At 44.9% G+C, this 21,974-nt stretch overlaps 1 protein-coding gene across 6 annotated transcripts in view; it reads left to right on the forward strand.

Moving 5' to 3' along the window:
* The window catches only part of MTMR3 (myotubularin related protein 3), a 75,265-nt gene that overhangs the window by 29,222 nt on the left and 24,069 nt on the right, over nt 1-21,974 (forward strand). For 5 of the 6 annotated variants that reach the window (XM_059484856.1, XM_059484859.1, XM_059484860.1 and 2 more), the window contains 8 exons: nt 2,227-2,304; nt 6,219-6,292; nt 6,665-6,754; nt 8,296-8,412; nt 14,474-14,556; nt 16,986-17,152; nt 20,239-20,335; nt 21,128-21,241. In XM_059484856.1, the coding sequence (XP_059340839.1) occupies nt 6,290-6,292; nt 6,665-6,754; nt 8,296-8,412; nt 14,474-14,556; nt 16,986-17,152; nt 20,239-20,335; nt 21,128-21,241 (671 nt within the window). In that variant the 5' untranslated portion in view covers nt 2,227-2,304; nt 6,219-6,289. Of the gene's footprint in view, nt 1-2,226; nt 2,305-6,218; nt 6,293-6,664; nt 6,755-8,295; nt 8,413-14,473; nt 14,557-16,903; nt 17,153-20,238; nt 20,336-21,127; nt 21,242-21,974 lie in introns of those variants that run through there. The other variant, XM_059484861.1, reaches the window with a different exon arrangement.

Below are 21,974 nucleotides of genomic sequence, written 5' to 3' on the forward strand. Positions count from 1 at the left end.
AGGTTTTTTTTTTTTTCCTCTTGTTTGGACTGAAACCACACAAAGTCAGTCCAGCTCCTGCACCCGAAATGTGTGTCTTGCCTTTTGCAAAGCAAATACGTGGCCAGAACAGTGTCCCTGAGGAGTCATTCTAGAGTTGTATAGTCTGCCTTCAGAGCTTTTTTTGTGTGTGTTTAATAAACTTGCTCCATATTCCTCTCAAAGGTGACTTTGTATCAACAGGCAGCTGTGAATTTGAACTTGTTGCATGCTCAGGCTGGTACCTCACAGTGCAGCTGTACCCATTCCCACCTGGGTGCTGGGATTGATTATCAACCCATAAAATTATTGGGATTGGTGTTTGACTTGTTGGCTGAGAGAAATTTTTTTAAAATAAAAACAAAGTTGACCTCTGTTGCAGGTAATGAAATGTTGCTTTTAGAAAACTGTTTTATGAAATGATAAATCAAAGTTTAGCTGAGGTTTTGGACAGCTGGCATTGACACAGGAGCTTTCTGTTAGAGCACATCCTCAGCTCCCTGTTTGTGTAAATACTGAGATTCCATGAGATTCCCTGAAGTGTCCATCATGTGAGATGGTAGAATTCCTTCTGGTGCATATCAATTTGTATTAGAACCTTAGAATCATGCAAACCCTGCATGGGAAGGGACCCACAGGGATCATTAATCCAGCCCCTGTCCCTGCCCAGACCCCCAGCAATCCCACCGTGCCCAAAGGCTCCTGGAGCTCTGGCAGCCTCAGGCCGTGCCCATTCCCTGGGCAGCCTGGGCAGTGCCAGCACCCTCTGGGGGAAGAACCTTGCCCTGAGCTCAGCCTGAGCTGCCCTGGCCCAGCTCCAGCCGTGCCCTGGGTGCTGTCCCTGTCCCAGGACAGGGATGGGAGCTGCAGCCCCTGAGGAGTCTCCCCTCGGTCTCCTCAGCTCCAGCTGAACATTCCAAGTGCCCTCAGCCCCTCCAGACCCTTCCCCATCCTCATGTCTCTCCTTTGGTCCATCTCCAGCAGCTTTAGATCCTGCTGACATTGTGGTGGAACTGTCCCCAGCACTTGAGGAGAGGCCACCCCAGAGCAGAGCTGGCCAATCCCCTCCCTCACCCAGCTGGGCACAGCTCCCTGAAATGCACATTTTTTGATGCACAACTCTTAAACTCTTCCTTTCCACTCTCTCAGTCCTAAAATTAATCTCCTTTTTCTGCGTATTACCTCTTCTCCTTGTCATAAGCCATAAACTAAAGGACACAATGAACACAAAATACAGAAGTATTTTATTTCATTTACCAGAATGTGAAAATTATCAGTAGTTGTGGCACATCAAAGCACAGACTATTCCCAGCAGCAGGATTGTGTGGTGGAGAAGTTGGACTTTCCAGGCATATCCAGGTGCAGTGTGCTGCTGGGAGAGTGTCCAAGTGCCTGTGAGGAGCAAACCTTTGGGCACAAGGGGTGGTGTCCCAGCAGTTTGGCTGCTTGTGTGCTTTAGGAGCAATGGGAATTAGTCTGGAACTTTGAATTTTAGTGTTTGGTATTTTAGCATTAAGCTTTATGGCCTTCTGATGCCACAGGAGATATCTGTTGGTCCTGTTGGAGTGACTGTAGCAATGAAGCTGATCAGATATTTTCTCCATCTCATTTTTGATAAATGTGTGTTTCTGGCACACTGCCTCATTTTTGATGCAATAAATGTTTTGTGGAGCACTTGAAAATGCAAAGGAAAGGGCTTGGCAGGAGTGGCCTGGTGAGCATTGCTGATCCCTGGATTTTTGCACCTCTGCACCAAAGCACACGGGCAGCACCTGTTTGGGGGTCTGCATTGGCTTTCTTGGGGCCAGAAATTCCAGTGCAGTGTAAAATTAAACCCACTTTGAAGATCAGTATAAATCCAGTGGGATCTTCTATAAAACCCTCTCCTGTAGCTGGTATTGTGAAGTAATTTAGGCTTTGTTTACTCATTTATGAAAACTCTGAATTGCTTTGTGGCCACAATTTCAGAAGTGCTCCGTGCCAGAAGAGAGGCCTTACCCTCAGATATCCATCAGAATCCAGTCCTGGAATTCCCTCTCTGGGCACGTTAAGCTCTTGTTACAACTCCAAGGCACTCAAACTTTCTCTTTTTCCCCTTGAATTAATCCAAACTCCCCCCAGAGTGGAGTGTCTTGTCTAGAATAAAGGTTCAAAAGGTTTTTTTTCAAGGGAAGTTCATGTTTTAAAGGGTTGTCTTTGTGTTTGCAGCTGCCAATGTGAAGTATCAGAAGAGAAGAGTTGGAACTTTCTGGGACAAGAGAGGACTGTTTATTCTCTCATTCTTTGGTAAGATCAGCTGCTTGTTTGTGGGTTCTGTGCTCATCATTGATTATTCTCTTAATTAAATTAAATGTTTTCCAAGATCTTAGATGAAAATTAGTATTTCACTGAGTTGGAGTTTGCAGCCTTTAATTATTGAAAAGGAAGGTTCCTGACTTTCAGTTGTGCCCAAACTTCCAACACAATTCTTTGTCCTGCTCCTGTTCCTGACCAATCTGTGTTGTCAGCTGCTCTCCCAGTAAACCCTGGGGAGACTTGCTCAGTCCTGTGGTGTCAGGAAAGAGGAGAAACCTCCCTGTCAGGGACTGAGAAAAGGGAAACTGAGTATTTGTCCTTATCTCAGAAATTTCCTTCCACTGCCAAAAGGGGAGAAGTCTTTTCAGCCTGCTACAGAAGCATCTTTTGCTCAAGGTACAGCACATTCCTGAATGTTCAGTTCTCAAATTTTTTAATGTTCCTTTGCCAAAAAATTTGCATTCCAAACTCAGAGGGCAGCTGTGCCACTGTATGTAAACAGCTCAGGGGTCAGCTCAGTCTGATTTTGATATTAAAATACATGGAATTCAGTCTGGATGGGGAAGGTAACGGAATAAATGCTTGGATTTTCCTTTTTTCCCTCCAGTTTTTCTTGCTGAAAGTCCAACTGTATTTAAATATATGTGAATCTAAATGATCCTTTATTTAGCTAATCCTTTTTGTTTAGATTCACTGGCAAACAGATGGTTATTGCTACTCTTAATTATGCACATAATTTAAAGCAGAAGGTGCATCTGAAACAAAAGGTAATTAAGATGTTCCCATAGAGGCTGAGCAGAGGCTGAGGTTGCAACCTTTGCTCATCATTTATCCTTTCAAGCAGAACAGAAGGATGGAGAATTTAACAAGACCATTGTCTTTTTGGACATAATTTAACACACATGGAATTGCAGGTAAAAGGGCAGACAGTAAATTGATAACATCACCTTTTTTTTGGCCTCAGTCCTGACCAAACCCAATATTTGTACCAGTAAAACCAAGTTTTATTTCAGGGCTCTGTGTGTAAGCTGGCTGCTATTTTTATGTGATCCTGTTGATAAGGAGGAGCCTGAGTTAAGGCTGCTTTCCTGGCCAGGTTTTTAACTGAGCTGGGTTTGTACCTTTCCATTTCACTTCTGCAAAATGGGTTTTACTGTCAAAATGAGAATTCTCCTTCCATTCTGCAGTCCTAACGCAAATTAGTATTTCACTAATTTGTGCAGTGCTAATACTGCTGCTCCTTTTCCCTCGGTATTTGCATTTCACTGTCCTTGCTGTCTTTTAGAGCCTGTCTTTTTCACAACTTTCTCAAAACCCTCTAATTTTATAGATTCCAGCAATGTGGATGAGCCTGAGCTTGGGTTTGTGCAGGACTTGCTGCTGGGCTGGCTTTGTCCCCAGCTGTCCCTTGGAGCAGCAGGGTGGGGAATGATGGAGGGTTCAGGAGTGCTTGGTTGATGATATGAGGAATATTCTTTCTTCCAAGGCTTCTAAAGCCAGAAATGCCCTCATGAGGTGGCAGCAGTCACTGGGAACCTCCTGCTGTTCCCATGGGGACAGTTTGGTGAGCTGGGGATGGGTTAGAAAGCTCTGGGATAGGAAGAAGTGTGGGTTCAGGTGTGCTTTGGGCTGTCCTGAGCAGTGTGTGCTGCTCCCAGAGCTGTTCCCTTTTCCTTTTGCTCAGCCCAGGGACCTTGAGCTGCTGCAGGGAGCAGCTCAGCTCATGGATCTGATGGGAAAGGGAAGATTTCTCACCAAATATTCCCTGTCCAGCAGCTCAGAGAGCCTCACTGTAACAATTCAGCCTTTTTGCTATTTCTGTCAGCAATTTTCAGCATTCCTTTGGTGGCAGGGAAGTTGCTGAAGCGTTTCACTGATGCCCAGCAGCAGCCAGAGCAAAGTGTTTGCTTTAGAACCAGTCCTATAACTCCTTGTACCATTTATCTTGGCAGCATCACCCTTTGCATCTGATAGTCCTGATCCAAACTGAAACAGGCAGATTTATTTTCCACACAGCTTTCCCAAAATTCACCTTAAAAAGGAGGATTCTCACATGGAAAAAGCCACACTGTCACAGTAGAAGCTGTTCTGCACTGATTTCAGGAGTTACACTGAAACTTGGGATTTTGGGTAGCCTCTGCTGGAGGTTTGTGCTGGATTTTAGGAGCACAGCTGTAAGATATTTAAAAAGACTCAATTTTCTAAGCTAATACTGCTTTTATTAATATGTAGATGGTTATATAATAAACTTATAAATTACATATATCTAATCAAACTGAAGTATGAAAGAATTTTTCCAGCATAGTGCCTATTAAATTAAAACTTTTCCTCGAAAGATACTAAGCAAACTTCAAATTTGTAATAAAGCAGATTGTTAAAATCAAGTTGGTGTTTCTTTGATAATTGTGTGTGAAGCTGAAGGAATTCCTTGAAATAACAAGGTATTTTTTATATCATGATATCCTGGAATGGTTTGGATGGGAAGGGACCTTAAAACTCATCCCATGAGTTTTAGGCAGGGACACCTTCTGCCAGCCCAGGCTGCTCCCAGCCCCAGTGTCCAGCCTGGCCTTGGGCACTGCCAGGGATCCAGGGTGGGCACCCTGTGCCAGGGCCTGCCCACCCTGCCAGGGAACAATTCCCAATTCCCAATATCCCATCCATCCCTGCCCTCTGGCACTGGGAGCCATTCCCTGTGTCCTGTCCCTCCATCCCTTGTCCCCAGTCCCTCTCCAGCTCTCCCAGGATTTTAAATCTGCTTTTTGCATTAATTTTTAGTGAATCCCTGGCAGTTGGAGCTCGATTCTCCTCATCATTCCCCCTGTTATGTGAATATATTTACAAACACACCTGTGTGATGATATTTGATGTGCAGCTGCTGCTCCCTTGCCCTCTGTCAGTGTTCCATACCAAGCTCAGGATGTGCCCAGGGCTCCCTGCAGTGCTGGGGGCTGATGGATTGAAGTGGTTTTCTCTGTCAAATACTGAAAATTTGAAATACATTTATAAGTAAAGTGAGATATGAGCTTTGGGTGTGAGCTGAGAGCTGGCTGCACTCTTGTGATGTATTTTCATTTGTAAGTTTTGTGTGCCACAGGCTGCAAACCCCATAAATACCTGAGTGAATCCTGGTTGAGTAGAACAGGGAGGAACTTACCTGGATTAAAAAAGCTGAGTGTAAAATCAATCTCAAACTCAAATTGTAACTCCTGTATTCACTTCAGTCATTAAGTTTTTAACTGGGTGATTTGTAAAACCTCAGGACTGTGCTAATATTCCCAGAAAATTTGCAGATGATGAAAGCTGGGGGGATTGTTGGGTAGTGGAGAGGGCAAGTCCCAGTGTAGTGATCTGGAACTCTTGGAAATGTCAGTGCAGGAAATGGATATTTTGGTACATCCATGGATATCCAAAACCAGCCATAAGTGTAAAATGAGGATTTTTATCCTGATAAGAACTCCAGTTCATGTGCCATAGCTGAAACAAACTTGTTCCAGGAGGATCCAAACCCAGATCAGCCCCAGCAATCCCTTTGGATTTGTATCCCACGGATTTCTGATTCACCATCTGCAGGCAACTTGGGAGAAAATTCCAGGGTATCCAGAAAAATGAACATGTTTTCATTTAAATTATATAAACACTGGTCTAATTGCTGCCTTCACACAGGTGTTCTCCCAGCAGCACATCCAAAGGTAATTTTTCAGGAGGAACAGAAGGAACCAGACACATTTTGAAACAATTTTGGCTCTCAGGAGAGGGAGCTTCTATAGATTTCATCTTTTCATAATTACTGTTTGCTCTCAGTTTTCTAACAGCTACATTCACAGTCTTTAGAAGTTAATTTGTATTTATTTGCTAAAAGAAAATGAATCTTATTTCATCATTATACTTCCCTTATTTTCTAGGTTTTAGTAAGTGAAGAGCTCAAAGAATTGCAAGTAAAGACGAGGATTGCTCCTCCTGCCCAGGGCCTGTCATGGTAAGCAAAGGGGCTTTGTAGGGTCTGTGACAGAGCAGGAGAGTTTAAAATGGGAAAAACATGAGGGAATTCATGTTTACATGTGGGGTTGTTGAGTTTTAGGCATAGTGCTAATGCTTTTTTCCTAATGCTGCTATAAATTTTGCAGCATTTAATGACTTTATTAATCAGGCTGTGGGAAGGAAACTGGTTGCTAATACCACATTGTTGTCTGAGAGCCCATGTTGGAGAGTTTGGAAACTTTAGTGAGTTGGTGCTCCTGGAATTCTCTGGACACTTCACCCTGTGGAAGCTTTTCCTTGGCTGTGGATGGCTGGGGAAGGTGGCAGCAGGTGCCAGTGCTGAGGGTGACTGTCACACTTTGTTCCTCAGGATGAAGAGACTCAGCACAGCCTTGAATGCATCCAGGCTAATCAGATTTTTCCCAGGAAGCAGCTGATCCGAGAGGATGAGAACCTTCAGGTAATCACCACACTGCTCCTGTTCTAATCTCACTGCCTCCACTTGGTTGTGGATTCTCTGGCCTCTCCTCTAGAATTTTAATTCACAGTTAGCACAGAAATTCATTTTCTCTGTTGGTAGGACAGAGAACCTGGGCATTTTATTGTGAGAAATTCCTTCAAGTGTCTGAAAAATATCACTGCTACCTGTGCACTAATTGTGCACTAATTCCAAGGGCAGGGTTTTATAGTTTAGAACTCTCTTGTTTTGAAAAAGCAGCACTAAGCTGATTGAACACTGCCTTGGCACCTGGTTGTTATGAAGCCAAAAATCTTCTGTTGCACAAAAAGAGATATTTTAGAAGTTCTTTATTTTCCAAATTTCCTTTTGAAATCAGTTTAGTTAAAATAATTTACCATAGATTCATGGTATAGTTTGGGTTGAAAAGGACATTAAAGCCCATCCAGTGCCACCCCTGCCATGGCAGGGACACCTCCCACTGTCCCAGGCTGCTCCAGCCCCAATGTCCAGCCTGGCCTTGGGCACTGCCAGGGATCCAGGGGCAGCCACAGCTGCTCTGGGCACCCTGTGCCAGGGCCTGCCCACCCTGCCAGGGAACAATTCCCAATTCCCAATATCCCACCCATCCCTGCCCTCTGGCAGTGGGAGCCATTCCCTGTGTCCTGTCCCTCCATCCCTTGTCCCCAGTCCCTCTGCAGCTCTCCTGGAGCCCCTTCAGGCCCTGCCAGGGGCTCTGAGCTCTCCCTGGAGCCTTCTCCTCTCCAGGTGAGCACCCCCAGCTCTCCCAGCCTGGCTGTCCATGCAGACACTCTTGCATCATCTGAAGAGTTTCATTGTAATACAAAGTATTTTTGTGTAATTTAAGCTAATTTGGTCTAAAGCAGATCACTTTCAAGTTGGGTATTTTCACTTCCCACCAGCTCAGCTAAACTGGACTTAAGTCACATTTTAATTAACCACTGACAATTTCCATGTGTGGTGTAATGAACTGCAGGTTTCTGACTTTATAAAGCAGCAGCTTCTTGTGCATTTTCATATTTACTGTGAGAAATAGGGAGCAAAAAGGTTGGTTTGTCCAAGCTCAGCTTTGTAGCATTTAGGGATCCAGCCTGGGCTGGTTACCTGAGCTTGCTGGGAGAACAGTGGGGAAATAGCAGGGAACATTATTCATCCTGGATGTTGTGCCTACTTTAGGATGAATTTAATAACATTATGGAAATGCCACTCTCCATTAAGTAAGGAGAGAGAGCATAAATCAAGGGCTTTGTCAGCCTGCTTGCCAAAATGTGAGGATATTTTTCATAAAAATTCATTGCTTTCCCTGACCAGGCACTTACCACTCAGGAAAAGTAACATAAAATAAGGGATCATTTAAGAAAAAGGCTGCAATTAACCTCAGAGCCAACCTTACCTGATGTTCCTCCTTAGCAGCAATAACAGGGCTGAATTCTCAGCAGGCTTTGTTTGATTTCTTGTGCTGCAGGAGGGGCAGGTTTTTGGGAAATGGGGTCTGAGATGAGATTTTTGCTGCCCTTGTGCAGGTGCCCTTCATTGAGCTGCACGGGGAGAGCACGGAGTACGTGGGACGAGCAGAGGATGCCATCATTGCCCTCTCCAACTACAGGCTCCACATCAAATTCAAGGAATCTGTTGTCAATGTAAGTGTTCTGATCTCAATGGAAACAACAGAAATTGGGATAAGAGTACAGTGATCCCCCTCTTTTAAGAATGAAAAATCTTCTTCTGACGATCAAATTGATTTTTCAGCAATAAATGGGTATTTAGGCACCAAAGGGGGACTCAGCAGCTCTGAAAATCAGATGTCATAAGGAAATGTCACATCCCTCAACCTTCACAGCTGGCTGTGTCAGCCACCTGTTGTCCCCAAGCTCAGTGGGGAGAAACAGTCAGTCTTGCAGGGGCTTTTGGAGCACCTAAACCTGATTGGTGCTTGCTTGGAGCTTCAGAAGATGGGAGTGGGTCCTGCTGCTGAGGTTCTGTGCCAGATGCTGAGTGGTTTGAGTGCAGTGTTTGATGTAACAGGTCAGGAGTGGGACCTCACCTTCAGTGCATTTCTTGAGGGAGTTTTATTGCTGTGTCCATTCCTGGAAATGGTTCCATCTGCACCTCCCCTGGCAGCAGACACAGGTAAATGGTGTTGGCCAGTCCTGGGCAGTGCCTGATGCTCACGCAGACCAGTCCCACCAGCTGGGGACACTTCCAGGGTGCAAATCAAGAGTCCTGAGGAATGCCAGGGAATGATGGAGTTGCTTTATTACAGAAGCCATGAGCTGTACTTCCTGTCTTAGGACAATTAGGGATATTGCTTTATAGGGATTTTCAATTCAGTATTTTTGAGCATAGCAGGAACTGATGTTTTTTCAAATCACGTTCCTTGATTGTGTTCAGGGAAGAGTCCACAGAAGCTTGTGAATATTCCCATGTTGATTTTTCTTCCCTGACTTTGACATGCAGTGTTCTGCCCTCTCATTCCGTGTGATATCTCATTATCATCAGCATCATTAACCAGAAATAACCAGACTATGAGGTAGAGCATAATATAAATAATTCTTTGTAGCCATATATGACTGTCACTAATAACTTCCTATGAGCTCTGCTGAAATCCAGGGCAGGGAGGGCTTGGGATGTCTTTAAAGATAAAACATTCTTCAGTAATTAAGAACCATATTTAAATCATTAATTTTGGCAGTAGTAATTATTTTGGTTATTGTTGACCAAAATTCTCATTCAGATGGTGATTTTCTAACTCAAATTTTCACTGAGTAATTTTTGATTGAGTTCATCTTGATTCTTTCCTGCTGTTTTTATGTCATCACAGCTGTTCTGCAAATACCTGCAAGAGATTCTTCATTCCTGGGCTGTGGCTTTTGCCTTTTGTTTGGTTCCAATTCCCTGGCTGTGAAAATGGTGCTGTGACACCTCAGTGAGCAGCACAGAGAGCTCCAGATCACCTGGGCTGGGCCAGAAATCCATTCAAAGTTGTTAATATTCCCATTGCAACAGTGCAGAAAGGGGCTGTGTGTGGAGATCTTTCCCATGGATCATTTCCTAGATCTCACTGCTAATAGGAACATGGTGTTTCAAATGCAAAAACAAAAGGTCCCACAGACCATGCATAAATTGGGGGATTAGGACATTCAGGGGTGTTGACTTACATTTATCCATGGGATAAAAGTGCAGACTCAACAGGGATCTCTTGGTACATGAGGGAGGTTTGGTTCCCAGGCCCAGCTCTATTGATTCCTTAAGAAAATGTCAGACTTTGCAGCTGCTGAGTGTTTCTGTGTAATCACTTTCCTCCCTGGAAGCTAATTGCATTGATGGGAGAATGAACATTTTAGTGGAGTTTGTGGAAGCATGGATTGCATGTAATCTCTGCCCAGTGGTGGATTTGGGACACAGTACCAAAGGAAAGTCATGATGGGGGGACATTGATGAGGAGCTGAGTTTTAGTGTGAGCTTCCCCTTGCTTGGAAGAGTGGTTGGATTGGGATATTCCTCATGTCCATCCATGCTGGGGAGTGGCATAATCCTTGTCTTGTCCTCAGGCCCTGCTGCCCAAATTCTTCACACTCAGAGCACAATTGTGAGACAAGACAGGGCTCAGAGGTGGCCTTCAAGACAAATCCAAAGTGTCATCAGCTGTAATTAAAAGCAAAACTTACTTCAGACACTCCTTGTGGGTTCCATGAACTGGGGGAGGATTCAGCTCCCTCCAGGCTGGAGCCCTCAGAGCTGTCCTTGCACCCTCAGTGCCCTCCTGTGCCACCTCCTCCCACACTCCAGCACACCCAGCCTTGGCCTTGCCATAACCCTGACATTGCTCCAGCTCTGAGCTGGGAAAACCAGGAGGAAATCCCAGTTCCTGCTCCCAGGTGCCATGGGAGGTCCTGGGGAGGTTTGGGCCCAGTGGGGCACAGCAGGGTCTGTGTCAGGGTCCCTGTGCTGGCAGCAGCCTGGCTGTGACCCACTGCACCCCACTGGGAATTGTGGGCACAGGTTGGGCTCTGGGGGGGTTGGTACAGCCCTGAAAATGTAATTTGTGCTTTTTCTAACTACAGGGCTGTAATTCTCTAAATATATCTTGCACTGCTCTTAGATAACAGACAACTCCAGTCATCAAAATAATTTTAAAAACTCCTCAAAAATAAAAAGTTGGGAGTTGTAGAATGTTGCTGTTACTTAAAATGAGATAATTTTAAATAAGAGACAGTGGGGAGATACTGCAAGAGCAGGATGCTCCTGTACTCCCTATAATGGCATGTAATTTGCCTCAGATAACAATGCATGTTTATTCTTATAAAGGCAGAAATGATTGCTTTCCCTGCCTGCTTTCCATGCCATTATGAGAGGGAAGTGCCTGCAGACAGAATTGATGGCTCTTCCAGGAATGGGCTCTGGGTGTTGGACTGGCACAGCCTGGAGGATGAGCAGGGGGAAGGGAAGGTTACCAGGGAGGCAGTGACAGCAGATAATTCCACTGAGCTTTGCTGGGGGAAGAATAATGGCCAGGAAGGAGATTGAAAACACAAGAGGACCACAGGACAGATTTTTATGACTGGGAAGGAAAATTAAAAAGATTAATGGGAAGGTTGTCCTGAAGAAAAAGCTGCAGATTGTGAGGGAATCACAGGTGGGCTGGTGGAGGGGAAGGGATGCTGGGGAGCAGAGGACACAGGGAAAGGGCAGGGGTCAGGGAGTGAATTTGGGAAAAGGAAATCAAAAATAATGCAGATAGAGAAGAATTAGTTTGTCATTAGAATTAGTTTGTCATTAGGGTGCAGACAGAAGGAAGAGGAGCTACAAGTAGAATGCCAGAAGGAGGGAAAAGGTGGAGAACTGCTTAAATGAAGATGGACATGAGAAAAACCAGAATATAACAGGGCTTGGGGAATAAAAAGATAACAGACAAAGCAGCACTGGACTCAAAAAGCAAGACTGAAATCTTGACTCAGCTGGGAAAGATGCTTTACCTTCCATGTTGGTGCCATTTAACTCAGTGGTAGATTTAAATAAGTTATTTTAGAACCATTTAGGTTGGAAAAGCCCTCCCAGGCTATCCAGTCCATCCTGTGCCCAATGCCCACCTTGTCCCCAGCCCAGAGCACTGAGTGCCACATCCAGCCCTTCCTTGGGCACCTCCAGGCATGGGCACTCCAAACCTCCCTGGGCATCCCCTGCCAAGGCCTGACCCCCCTTTCCATGCAGGAATTCCTGCTGGGAATTGTTAGTAGGTCTGCGTGGGGCTGTCCAGTCATGAAGACAGGCTGGAACATTCTCTGAGCTCCATTCCTGTCCATTGATCACACAAAACTCTGACAATTCACCTGCCTGGCAGGCTGGGGTCAAGCAGGAGGAGGCTTGGGAGGAATGAGCAGTGAAATGCAGGGATGGGCAGTGGAACAGAGCATTGCTGTGGTCTGTGCTGCACTCCAGTCCTGCTGCTTTGGGGGAGTCACCCAGTCAGGCTGAGCTTGGGGAGGGCACAGAGGGGCTCTCACAGGAGGGATTCCTCATTTCCTGGCCCCTTCATGTCACTGGTTCTGTCACAGATCTCAACCAGTGACAGTGCTGAAAACATGGACAGAAATTAAAGCTCCAGCTTTATTTATAATCCAGATTTGAAAACACAAACTACTGGGCTGTGTAGTCAGACATCCTCTTGCCAAGTCTGTCCATGGGTTTTCTGTCATTTGATGTCCAGTTAGAGCAGAAGGAGCAGAGTCACTGCTCTGTCCCAGCCTGGCTGGGCACAGCAGGGCAGGGTTGGTGCCTCCAGAGCTGCCTCTGGCTCTGTCTGACATGGGCAAGGGAAAGGCTGAGCATTAACAAATCCCTGCCTCTTGTAGCTGGGTGTGGGAACCCAGAACATCCCTCTGGCTGTCCAGGATGGCCAGGACCCCTGCCAGGGGGCTCAGAGACCCTGGCACAGAGCCCAGAACACCTGTGGGTTTGATTGTGACCTGTGGAGCAAATTACCAAACTTGTATGAAGATCAGCAAGCCACAATAGGTAGAATATTAGTGAAATTATCACAGGGTGGAAAAGCAGATTTTAGGGTTTTGGTATGGGGGTTCAGGAGGCAAGATGGAGGGAACTGGGTGTGTCCAGCCTTTCTCCTTCTTCTTCTTCTTCTTGGCCTCCATCTCCTGCTGTGATGTTGGCACTCACAGATTGGTTTAGAGTAGAAGCTCACTGTCTAACACAGGTGATGGGTATTGGGAAGCAATTGTAAACATTGTACATGTAGTTTTTAGTATAAAGACATAACACAGCCTGGGGGCAGGCAGAGTGCCTGGAACTGTCCTGCTGGATGAACCTTGGCAGGGCAGGAGAAAATTTTTTATAGATAAGAAACAATAAACAACCTTGAGACGGAGAAATGAAGAGCCCTGACTCCTTCTTCAAGTGCTGAGCTGGGGAAAGAGACTTTCTGACTTTTCTTGGGGTCATTCTGCCAAGCTAAAGATCCCGACAGCTGGGGGCTGTGAGCTCTGGGCAGTGATTTGGGAACACTCTGGGCTCTGTCTGGGTGCTGCCCTGAGCTGTGCCTGCCCCCCAGAGCCAGCAGAGCTCTCACCACTCTCCTGGGCTCAGCACCTCCCTGCTCAGGGGAGGTTTTCCCTTGCTTTGTATTTTTGAGATACCTCTTTTGCTTGCCTGCTGGTTTTTAGTTAATTTCCTTTTTTTCATTCCACCTAAATGAGGAATTTTTTGAGCCTTGTGTTGCCTGAGAAGATGCTGTCTGGATTCCTTATCCTGAAGCTTTGATTGGAGGTGACCTTCAAGGGTTTGCCCAAGCATATGAAGAAGCCCTGGCTCTTCCAGCCACATCTTGTGGGCCCCCAGCCAGACCTTAAACTGCTGCATCTTAGTGCTGTGATGGCAAAAATCAGTCTTGGAATGTTACTGAACGATAGCAGAGCTTTTATTGCCTTGTGCCATGTCCATATAATCTACTAAACAATTCAAACAGCTTTGTGCTTCACATTAATTACAGGTATTAGCTGAATTCAGACAGTTATTTATGACTTATGTTCATTTAAGGCAATAATGAACATTTACCCATCTTGGGTAAAGTTCCAAAAGTAATACTGAAAATTGATATTTTCATCTTGTGGCTTTTCTCATCTTTAAAGGTACTTGCACTCATGTGTTGCCTGACCAACTTGCTGCTGGTTACACATGCCAGGAAACAGAAGTGTCTATAACTGCACTTTAACTGGGAAGATTCAGCATTATTACTCTAAATTTGGCTGCTTCCATTACAAGTGTTGCTCTAAACAGGCCAAAGGGTTTTTCCCTGAGGAGGAAATATTGGATATTGCCATAGAAAAACATCCAGACTGCAGCAATCTGTTAAGGGGATCTTGCTTAGCAGTTCTTTTTGAACACCATCAGCTAAAAATATATTAAGATTGCTAAATTTAGACCTATAAGAGGGGAAACTGCTTCCATGAGAGAGGAGCTGGAGTTTCTGCTGCCTTTCCTGCAGCCTTCTCAGGTGCTCCCATGGGATCCCACAGGACTAGAGCTGGAATGTGAATACCTGGTACCAAACCTCAGAACTGCTGAAGTAATTCCTCATGGACTCATTTGTTTTCCTCTCTTCAGACTAACAATAAATCCTTGTTAGATATGCGAAGAAATTGCTGTTAGTGCTGCAGAAATGCAATAATCTGGTGTGTTTAATTGCAGGTTCCATTGCAGCTCATTGAGAGTGTGGAGTGCCGGGATATATTCCAGCTTCATTTGACTTGCAAGGACTGCAAGGTTATCAGGTAGGAGAGGCTCAGAGTTAAAGGGGGGAATTCACTTTCCATGTGCCATGGGCAGCTGGGATGGTTCAAGGAAATGGGGTTCCTTGATTTCCCTCAGAAGCTTTTTATTTTGTCTGATTTTTATACAAGGAGGGCTGTGTATAAATCTCATTGTTGTGATTCAGCACACCAGCAAACCTTGCTCTGAGCCCACATGGCTGATCTTGGCTTTGTTCTGTAATAATTTCAGTCTCACTGTGTTGTCCCTGCTTTGCAATCAGTTAGAATACATTGCTTCAATGTATTATAGTTAGATCAGTATTTCCATATCAATAGGTGCAGAAGTAGATAAAGGCACTGATACACACATTGCAAATGAGTTTTATCAAGATTTGGGGTTTGAGGCTTCATGCACACTGCATTCTCAACACATTTGAGAGTACACTCACTATCCTTGAGGCATGGTAACCTCCTGGAGAAGAAAATGATGGAACAGAAAGTGAAGGGAGGTGGTGAATCCAGGTGTGCAGTGACTCCTGCCTGTCCTTCCCCAGCTCCAGGGCTCTCTGAGTGCCCAGCCTGAGCTCCTCATTGATGGGTTTTTTTAAAAAAAGCTTTTCTGCTGCAGAAATTAATTTTGATCTATGAACTTTAATTAAGAAGAAAGGAACATTTCTTTTTGATTAAATGTTTGCTGGCTGTACCTTTTGTGTAATGAAAGGAGCCCCAGCCATCTCTGAGCACTCAGAATGTTTAACAGGTCAGCTGCTTCCTGAAAGGCTGTTTTGTCACCAGGACTGATTTTACTTTAGAGGTACTATTTAGTTTAATTTGAATTCAATGTTTAACTTCCTCTCCACTTGTAGCTCTTGACATTTAAGAAAGTCACCCTTCTTCCCTACATTAATTTGTTTTTTCCCTTCAATTGTAGAATGAATACAAATTATTTGTATTTTTGCCATCCTTATCAATTTTCTTTCTTTCAAGACTGAGAGCTTGGTGATGGTTGGGAGATGGTGAAGTTTGGGACTGAGACAGAAGAGTTAGAATGTATTCTTGTTCTTTTTCATGAGCAAACTTTGTATTTTGAGACTAGAATTCAAGTGGAGATAATACTTGTTATTTACACCACTAACTTCAAAAGAATTTAGAAGGAATTTAGGGTGAGATGTATCTTGTCTGAGTGTGGATGTTTGATAGAGAATTATCCTGTCTCAGTGAGTAGTCTGGGCTTGCTTTACAGTCAGTGATGGGAAATAAATAAACACCTCAGGCTGCAGTTGCTCACAGCTCCTGGGAGATGTTGGACATGGCTTTTCCCTTCCACGCTCTGGCTCTGAGCTATTTGCAGGTAGGGGAGATAAATCTGCCCCCAGGGAATGCAGATGCCATCATTAACCAGGACTGAGCAGAATGGAAATACTTGGGCAGTATTTAATAACTATAAAATCTTAAAGAAAAACGTCAGAGCAAAATAAATCATGGTTTATTTCCACCCTATTGCTCTAAAGAGTCCAGGAATCCTCTTTGAAAAGAAAAGCTAATGTAATTTTAATGCACTGCTTTGAAGATTGGTTTCTCCTGTGCAGGGAATATTCTCTCTGTTTGTTGTTAGTCTGTAGCACTGGGCAAAGCTCAGTCAGTGCTTCCCAACAAAGGCAGAAAGAGAAGGGTTTTCAAAGGACCTTCAATCCCATCTCATTCCACCATGGGCACCATGTCCCACCAGCCCACATTGTTCCAATCCCTGTCCAGCCTGGCCTTGGGCACTGCCAGGGATCCAGGGTGGGCACCCTGTGCCAGGGCCTGCCCACCCTCACAGGGAACAATTCCCAATTCCCAATATCCCATCCAGCCCTGCCCTCTGGCAGTGGGAGCCATTCCCTGTGTCCTGTCCCTCCATCCCTTGTCCCCAGTCCCTCTCCAGCTCTCCTGGAGCCCCTTCAGGCCCTGCCAGGGGCTCTGAGCTCTCCCTGGAGCCTTCTTCTCTCCAGGTGAGCATCCCTAGCTCTCCCAGCCCGTTCTTGTTTACAGGACTGTGGTTATAGTTCTGTTATGTAGATGATAATGTGTGGGGCAGTTTTCTGAGTTTTCCCCAGCCCAGAAGGGGCTGTAAGACATTCCTGGCTTTGATCTGAATGATCTTCCCTTGGTTTTATAGGTAACATATGGAAAAATGTCCCCCTTATTCCTGGCAGGGCACACCCTGCTTATTCCCAGTCACAGGATGTTGCTGCTCAGTCAATCCTGACTCCTTAAGTGTTTCTTTACTCATTCCACAGGTTTCATTTTACTTCTCATTAGAGTGCACATGGAAGCAGAGCTAAGTTGTCAATAAGGTGTTTATCCTCACTTTGTGCTCTCACAGAGCTTTTCATGCTCAGCCTGTCACCCTCTAGAGTGCCTTCTCCTACTGAAAGTCACCCATGGGATGTTTGTCTCTGGGCCAGGTGTCAGTTCTCCACCTTTGAGCAGTGTCAGGACTGGCTGAAGAGGCTCAACAACGCCATCCGCCCCCCGTCCAAGATAGAGGATCTGTTCTCCTTCGCCTACCACGCCTGGTGCATGGAGGTTTATGCCAGTGAGAAGGAGCAGCACGGGGACCTGTGTCGGCCAGGTACGTGGGAACAGCCTTGGGATCACCAGAGCAGCACCTGATACCCCAGGGAATTACTGGGGTGGGTTTGATTCAGTCAGTCAGGTGTGGAACCGACAGCATTTTGCTCACCGCGGCAGCAGATTTCAGTCTAAACCATTGTGGGTTGGTTGCCACATTTTTTGTCTGGCACACTGATCTCCAGGATGGATGTTGGGGAGGAGAAGGGAGCCCCTGAGCTGTTGTAATCTTCACAGCAGTGTTGTTGTCACTTCTTATCCGGGGCTCCTCTCCAGCCCTCTCTGAATGCCACACCCCCTTTTATCCCAGCTACCTCCCCTGGCTACAGCGCTGCCCAAGCAAGGACATCACAGCTGCAGCCCATTTACAGTAACTAGGATCAGGGCAATACAATACAGAGATCACTGCCATATATATATTTACAGTACATATATTTGCTCTACTCCTGGGTTCATTCACAGCCACAGGCAGTGATCTTCTTCTGTGGAATACCATCCTTGCTGCAGGGGTTTTGAAGCCCACAAGTAAATAAAAGCTCAGGCTTGGCATGCTGGTGGTTGTAGCACTTGGTTGAGTATAAGAAACCTGATTTCAGGCACTCTGTGATCTCCTGTCAGTCACAATTCACTGCCTCAGGGAAGTGTCCCAGTTACCAGGCTGAGAGATGTGCCTGGGATTCTGTCCTTGCTCTGAAGCTGCTCTGGAGCCTGGCACAGGCTCTCGTGTCTGTGGTGTCTGGGGAGGAGCAGGGATCACTCAGTGGCAGGAGGGGCTCCCTGGCCCTGTTCCTCTTCACACACTTCATTAGCAGCTTCTGCAAAATGCCAAAAATCTCCTCAGAGCAGAGTTTCACACCCAGGGCTTTTCCCTCTTTACTAAATTTGGGAAATGGGAGCTGGCAGACCTGTGGAAGTCTTGCTGAGTCTCCTCTTCCTCACTGAAGCAGAGAGACTTCAGCCTGATGCTAGCTTAGGATAATCATGGAATGGTTTGGGTTGGAAGGGACCTTAAAGCCCCTCCCACCCTTTGCCATGGGCAGGGACACCTTCCCCTAGACCAGGTTGTTCCAACCTGGCCTTGGACATTTCCAGAGACAAGAAGCAACATTTACCATTTTATTAACTTTTATCAATCTTTTTTTTTTTTCTTGCAGCTTTGCTTTTATATAAAATAATTTTCTTTAATATAACTTTATCTCCCTGTAGCTGCCTGTGGCTGGGGGTAGATATTCTCCTTCAAAGAGCTGAATTATAGCTGAAATAAATCAGTGTGAATGTGGCTGAAGAAGTCAATCCAAAGACATTGCCATTTCTCTTCTATATCCAAGGAGCCCATTATTTGGTAGATACAGACAAAAGTACTAAAGTGCTTAAAAATCCATCCAAGTGTCAACAGAACACATTTTCTGGGAAAAATATGTTAGCAGTGTCTGTAGTAGAGATCCAGGCTGTGGCTCACAGGGTCAGCTTTAATAGGAAGCACAAGCCCACAAAATACCCAGCTTGCTTTTCCTGGGATTTTGAGAGGGGCTTGGGATGCTTCTCAACATTATCAATGTTGGCTCAAAGTGCCTCTTAAAATGCCAGCCATTCAGGAGAAATGGACTAAATATTAAGATTAGGGTTTTGTTTCCAGGAGAAAAACCTGTGGCTGCACAGTAGCTAAAAATTAAGAGGGAAAAATCAAGCAGAATATGAGATTTTCATGTAGCTTTATGTGTTTGTCTTAAAACCCACCAGGCTGAGCAGCATTGATTGGGATATTTCCAATGTTCTCATTTGCTATCCAAAAAAATCCTTAAGGATGTAGCACAAGTTTTGAGGAGCAGTGATGGGGAAGCCCATTCTTGTGGTGCTCCAGTGAAAGAATTTGTGGGATTTTTAAATTTAAAAAGTCCCTGCTAAGGACAAATCTGGCAGAGGTTATTGCCTAGCTGGAATGTTTTGTCCAATTCCACCTCTGCTCTTGACAAAGGATCTTTATAACACTGTAGTTAATTAAGTCCTGTAATTAGGCTGCTGTCTATATTCTTAATTTACCTATTTATATTTATTTCTAACTGTTCTGTAACATGGCATTAAAAATCGTTTCAGACATGTGCATTTACATGTTGGGGTTTAAACATGTATCTCCAGATATCTGGGGGATTGAAAGACTTTAAGGATTTTCTGAAATATTTAATGGAAAGATGTAATACTTAAAGCATTAATTTTTCAGCAGATTTTTCCCCCCTTGGGTGCTGCTCTGCCTCAGGATTTAATGCTCCAGTAATTTAAAGAGACAAGCAATGGATGGACTTTCAGAATCACTTATCTAGTGCTGCTCACATGCTCATTAAATTTAGCACTTCTCTTAGCCCTGGAAACCTGGAAATTTTGTCTCATTTTCCAGACTTTCTGTCTTCTTATTCTTTATTGCCATTGTATATTTTTCAATTGTATTTTGAAACTTTAAAACAAAAGTGTCTAGGAAATAAATGGGGCTCATTCCGCTTCCTTTAATGTATTAATCCAGGAGTTTGTGAGGCTCTTGTGACTGATATTTGTGTCAAACAATCATTTATGTGTTTTACCTCTCTATCTCCACCTGACTCACAGAAGAATAATGTCCAATTTATGATGGAGAACTGAGCTGCAGGATAAATGACAGCACTTGCCTCCAGCCATACAGGAAACCTGGGGCTGGAAATGCATATTCAAAGCATTGCCCACGTTCCAGGGCACATTCCAGGTCTTACCCTTTTTCACCAGAGCCTCACATTCTTCTCACTGACAGAAAATTGTTCTGAACTTCTGAGCATCCCACTTGGATTGCTGATGGAGCTCAGTTCCTTTGCTGATGTCCTTGGTTCTGGTCTGCAGCATTGTTTTTTTTATATGAATTTCCAGAAGTTGGTAATTTCAGGGTAAAACTCCTTGTTGGAGCATTTCTGGGGAGTTGGCCAGGGACAGATGTCAGTGCCAATGTCAGAATGAAGCTGTGAAATGCAGTTTTGGGCTGAGGGATGTGCTGGTTTTCTCTGTTCTGCAAAGCAGGAGTCCTCATTCCTTATTTCCATTCATTTCCCCTGTGCTCTTGGTCCCCAGGAGAACATGTCACTTCCAGGTTTAAGAACGAGGTGGAGCGGATGGGGTTTGATATGAACAATGCTTGGAGGATTTCCAACATCAATGAGAAGTACAAGTGAGTGCTGGGGCTGCTGCTCCACAGCCAAACTGCATCTCAGAACACTCAGTTACTGAAACTTCTTTCAACTTCTGCAGTTCCCAAGAAGGGACAACCAGAATTATGATTTTTTTTTTGGTTGGTTTATAGAAAAAGTGTGCTTTAAATTATTTAATGTTTTATTAACTGCTACAGTTTTTTAAGCTTGGAAATACCAGGTTTTGATGTGGCTTATTAGAGAATAAACATTCTAAGGGAGAGCTTAAGTGAGCAGAGAGTGGAGTCTGAACTTTTGAAGACATTTTTTTTGTTTCTTATTATCTAACTTATTACAAAGATACGTGTTTAAAAATTTAAAAAACCCAAGCAGGTTTGGAAGAGTTAAATTTGTAGATGAGTAAGTTAGGGGAAACACTTTAGAGTGCAGACAAAAGGCTCTTTAGGCTCTGGAGCAGAGGAGGGTGCTCTGTGATCCCCAGCTGGGGGGACAGGCTGTTCTGGCTGAGCCCTGCTCCAGCTCAGAGCAAACCCAGCTGGAACACTGTGTGGTGGAGCAGTTGGAGTGCTCTGCCTGTGCAGGATAATGACTCCCAGCTGGGGGCTGCTGTCCCTGCAGGAGCAATCTCTGCTTTGGCCTCTGCAAGGAGAAAAATCCCTCCCTCCCTCCATATTTAATGCTGGCCAAAGGGAGTTTATTAACATCCAGGGAAGCAGGAATTAGCAAAGGGCTGTGAGGCTCCTCCAGTGCTGCCTGTGCACTCTGGGAGCCTGGAGCTGCTCCCTGGGCCTGACTGTGCTCCCTTTCCCCAGGCTGTGTGGCAGCTACCCCCAGGAGATCATCGTCCCTGCCTGGATCACGGACAAGGAGCTGGAGAGCGTGGCCAGCTTCCGCTCCTGGAAACGCATCCCCGCCGTGGTGTACAGGTGAGCAGCAGCTGGGCAGCCCTCCCCAGGCTGGAAACAGGCAGTGCTGGCAAGGAAAAGCTGGAGTAACCCATAACTGGGAATTCTGGAGGTGCTCAGGCTGCTCTGGGTAAGGCAGACGCTCCGTGCGCACTCTGAGTGGGAATAATGGGCTGTATTTAGAATTCCAAGCACACGCTGGAGGAGCACTCAGCATTTGCATCTCCTGCAAATCATTCCTGGGGGCAGTCACCCCAGTTAAGATTGATTTTTAACTTTTCTTAATGTGAAAATGAAAAAATGGGAAATGAAGACATCAGAGGAGAGCTGATAAATGGCCTCCCTGGCTGGGTACTCCTTTGGCTTTTCCCTGACTCATCTGGCTGAGTCTCAGACTGCAGTATAAACAAGGACAAATACCAAAATTACTTGAAGGAGATCTAAAACTCACATTAAAAATTAATGTGCAGTTTAGCTCTATCTCCATATTTTAGATAGTTTTAATTACACAGACCCTTCCTTAGACTGAGTCCAGCAATTCTTCATAATAAAACTGCTTGTCTGAGAGAATGGGTTTTGGCAGCTTCTTTAATAAGAAACACATTATTAAAGAATTATTTGTTTTTTATTAAAGAATTATTAAAGAATTATTAAATTCTAAATTATTGAATAATTTTTTGTTTTTTCAAAATATTTTGAATTTTGTGGATACTTGGTGGCTGCCCCATGCCTGGAAGTGTCCAAGGCCAGGTTG

The sequence above is a fragment of the Ammospiza nelsoni genome, chromosome 18, assembly GCF_027579445.1.
Source record: "Ammospiza nelsoni isolate bAmmNel1 chromosome 18, bAmmNel1.pri, whole genome shotgun sequence".
NCBI lineage: Eukaryota > Metazoa > Chordata > Aves > Passeriformes > Passerellidae > Ammospiza > Ammospiza nelsoni.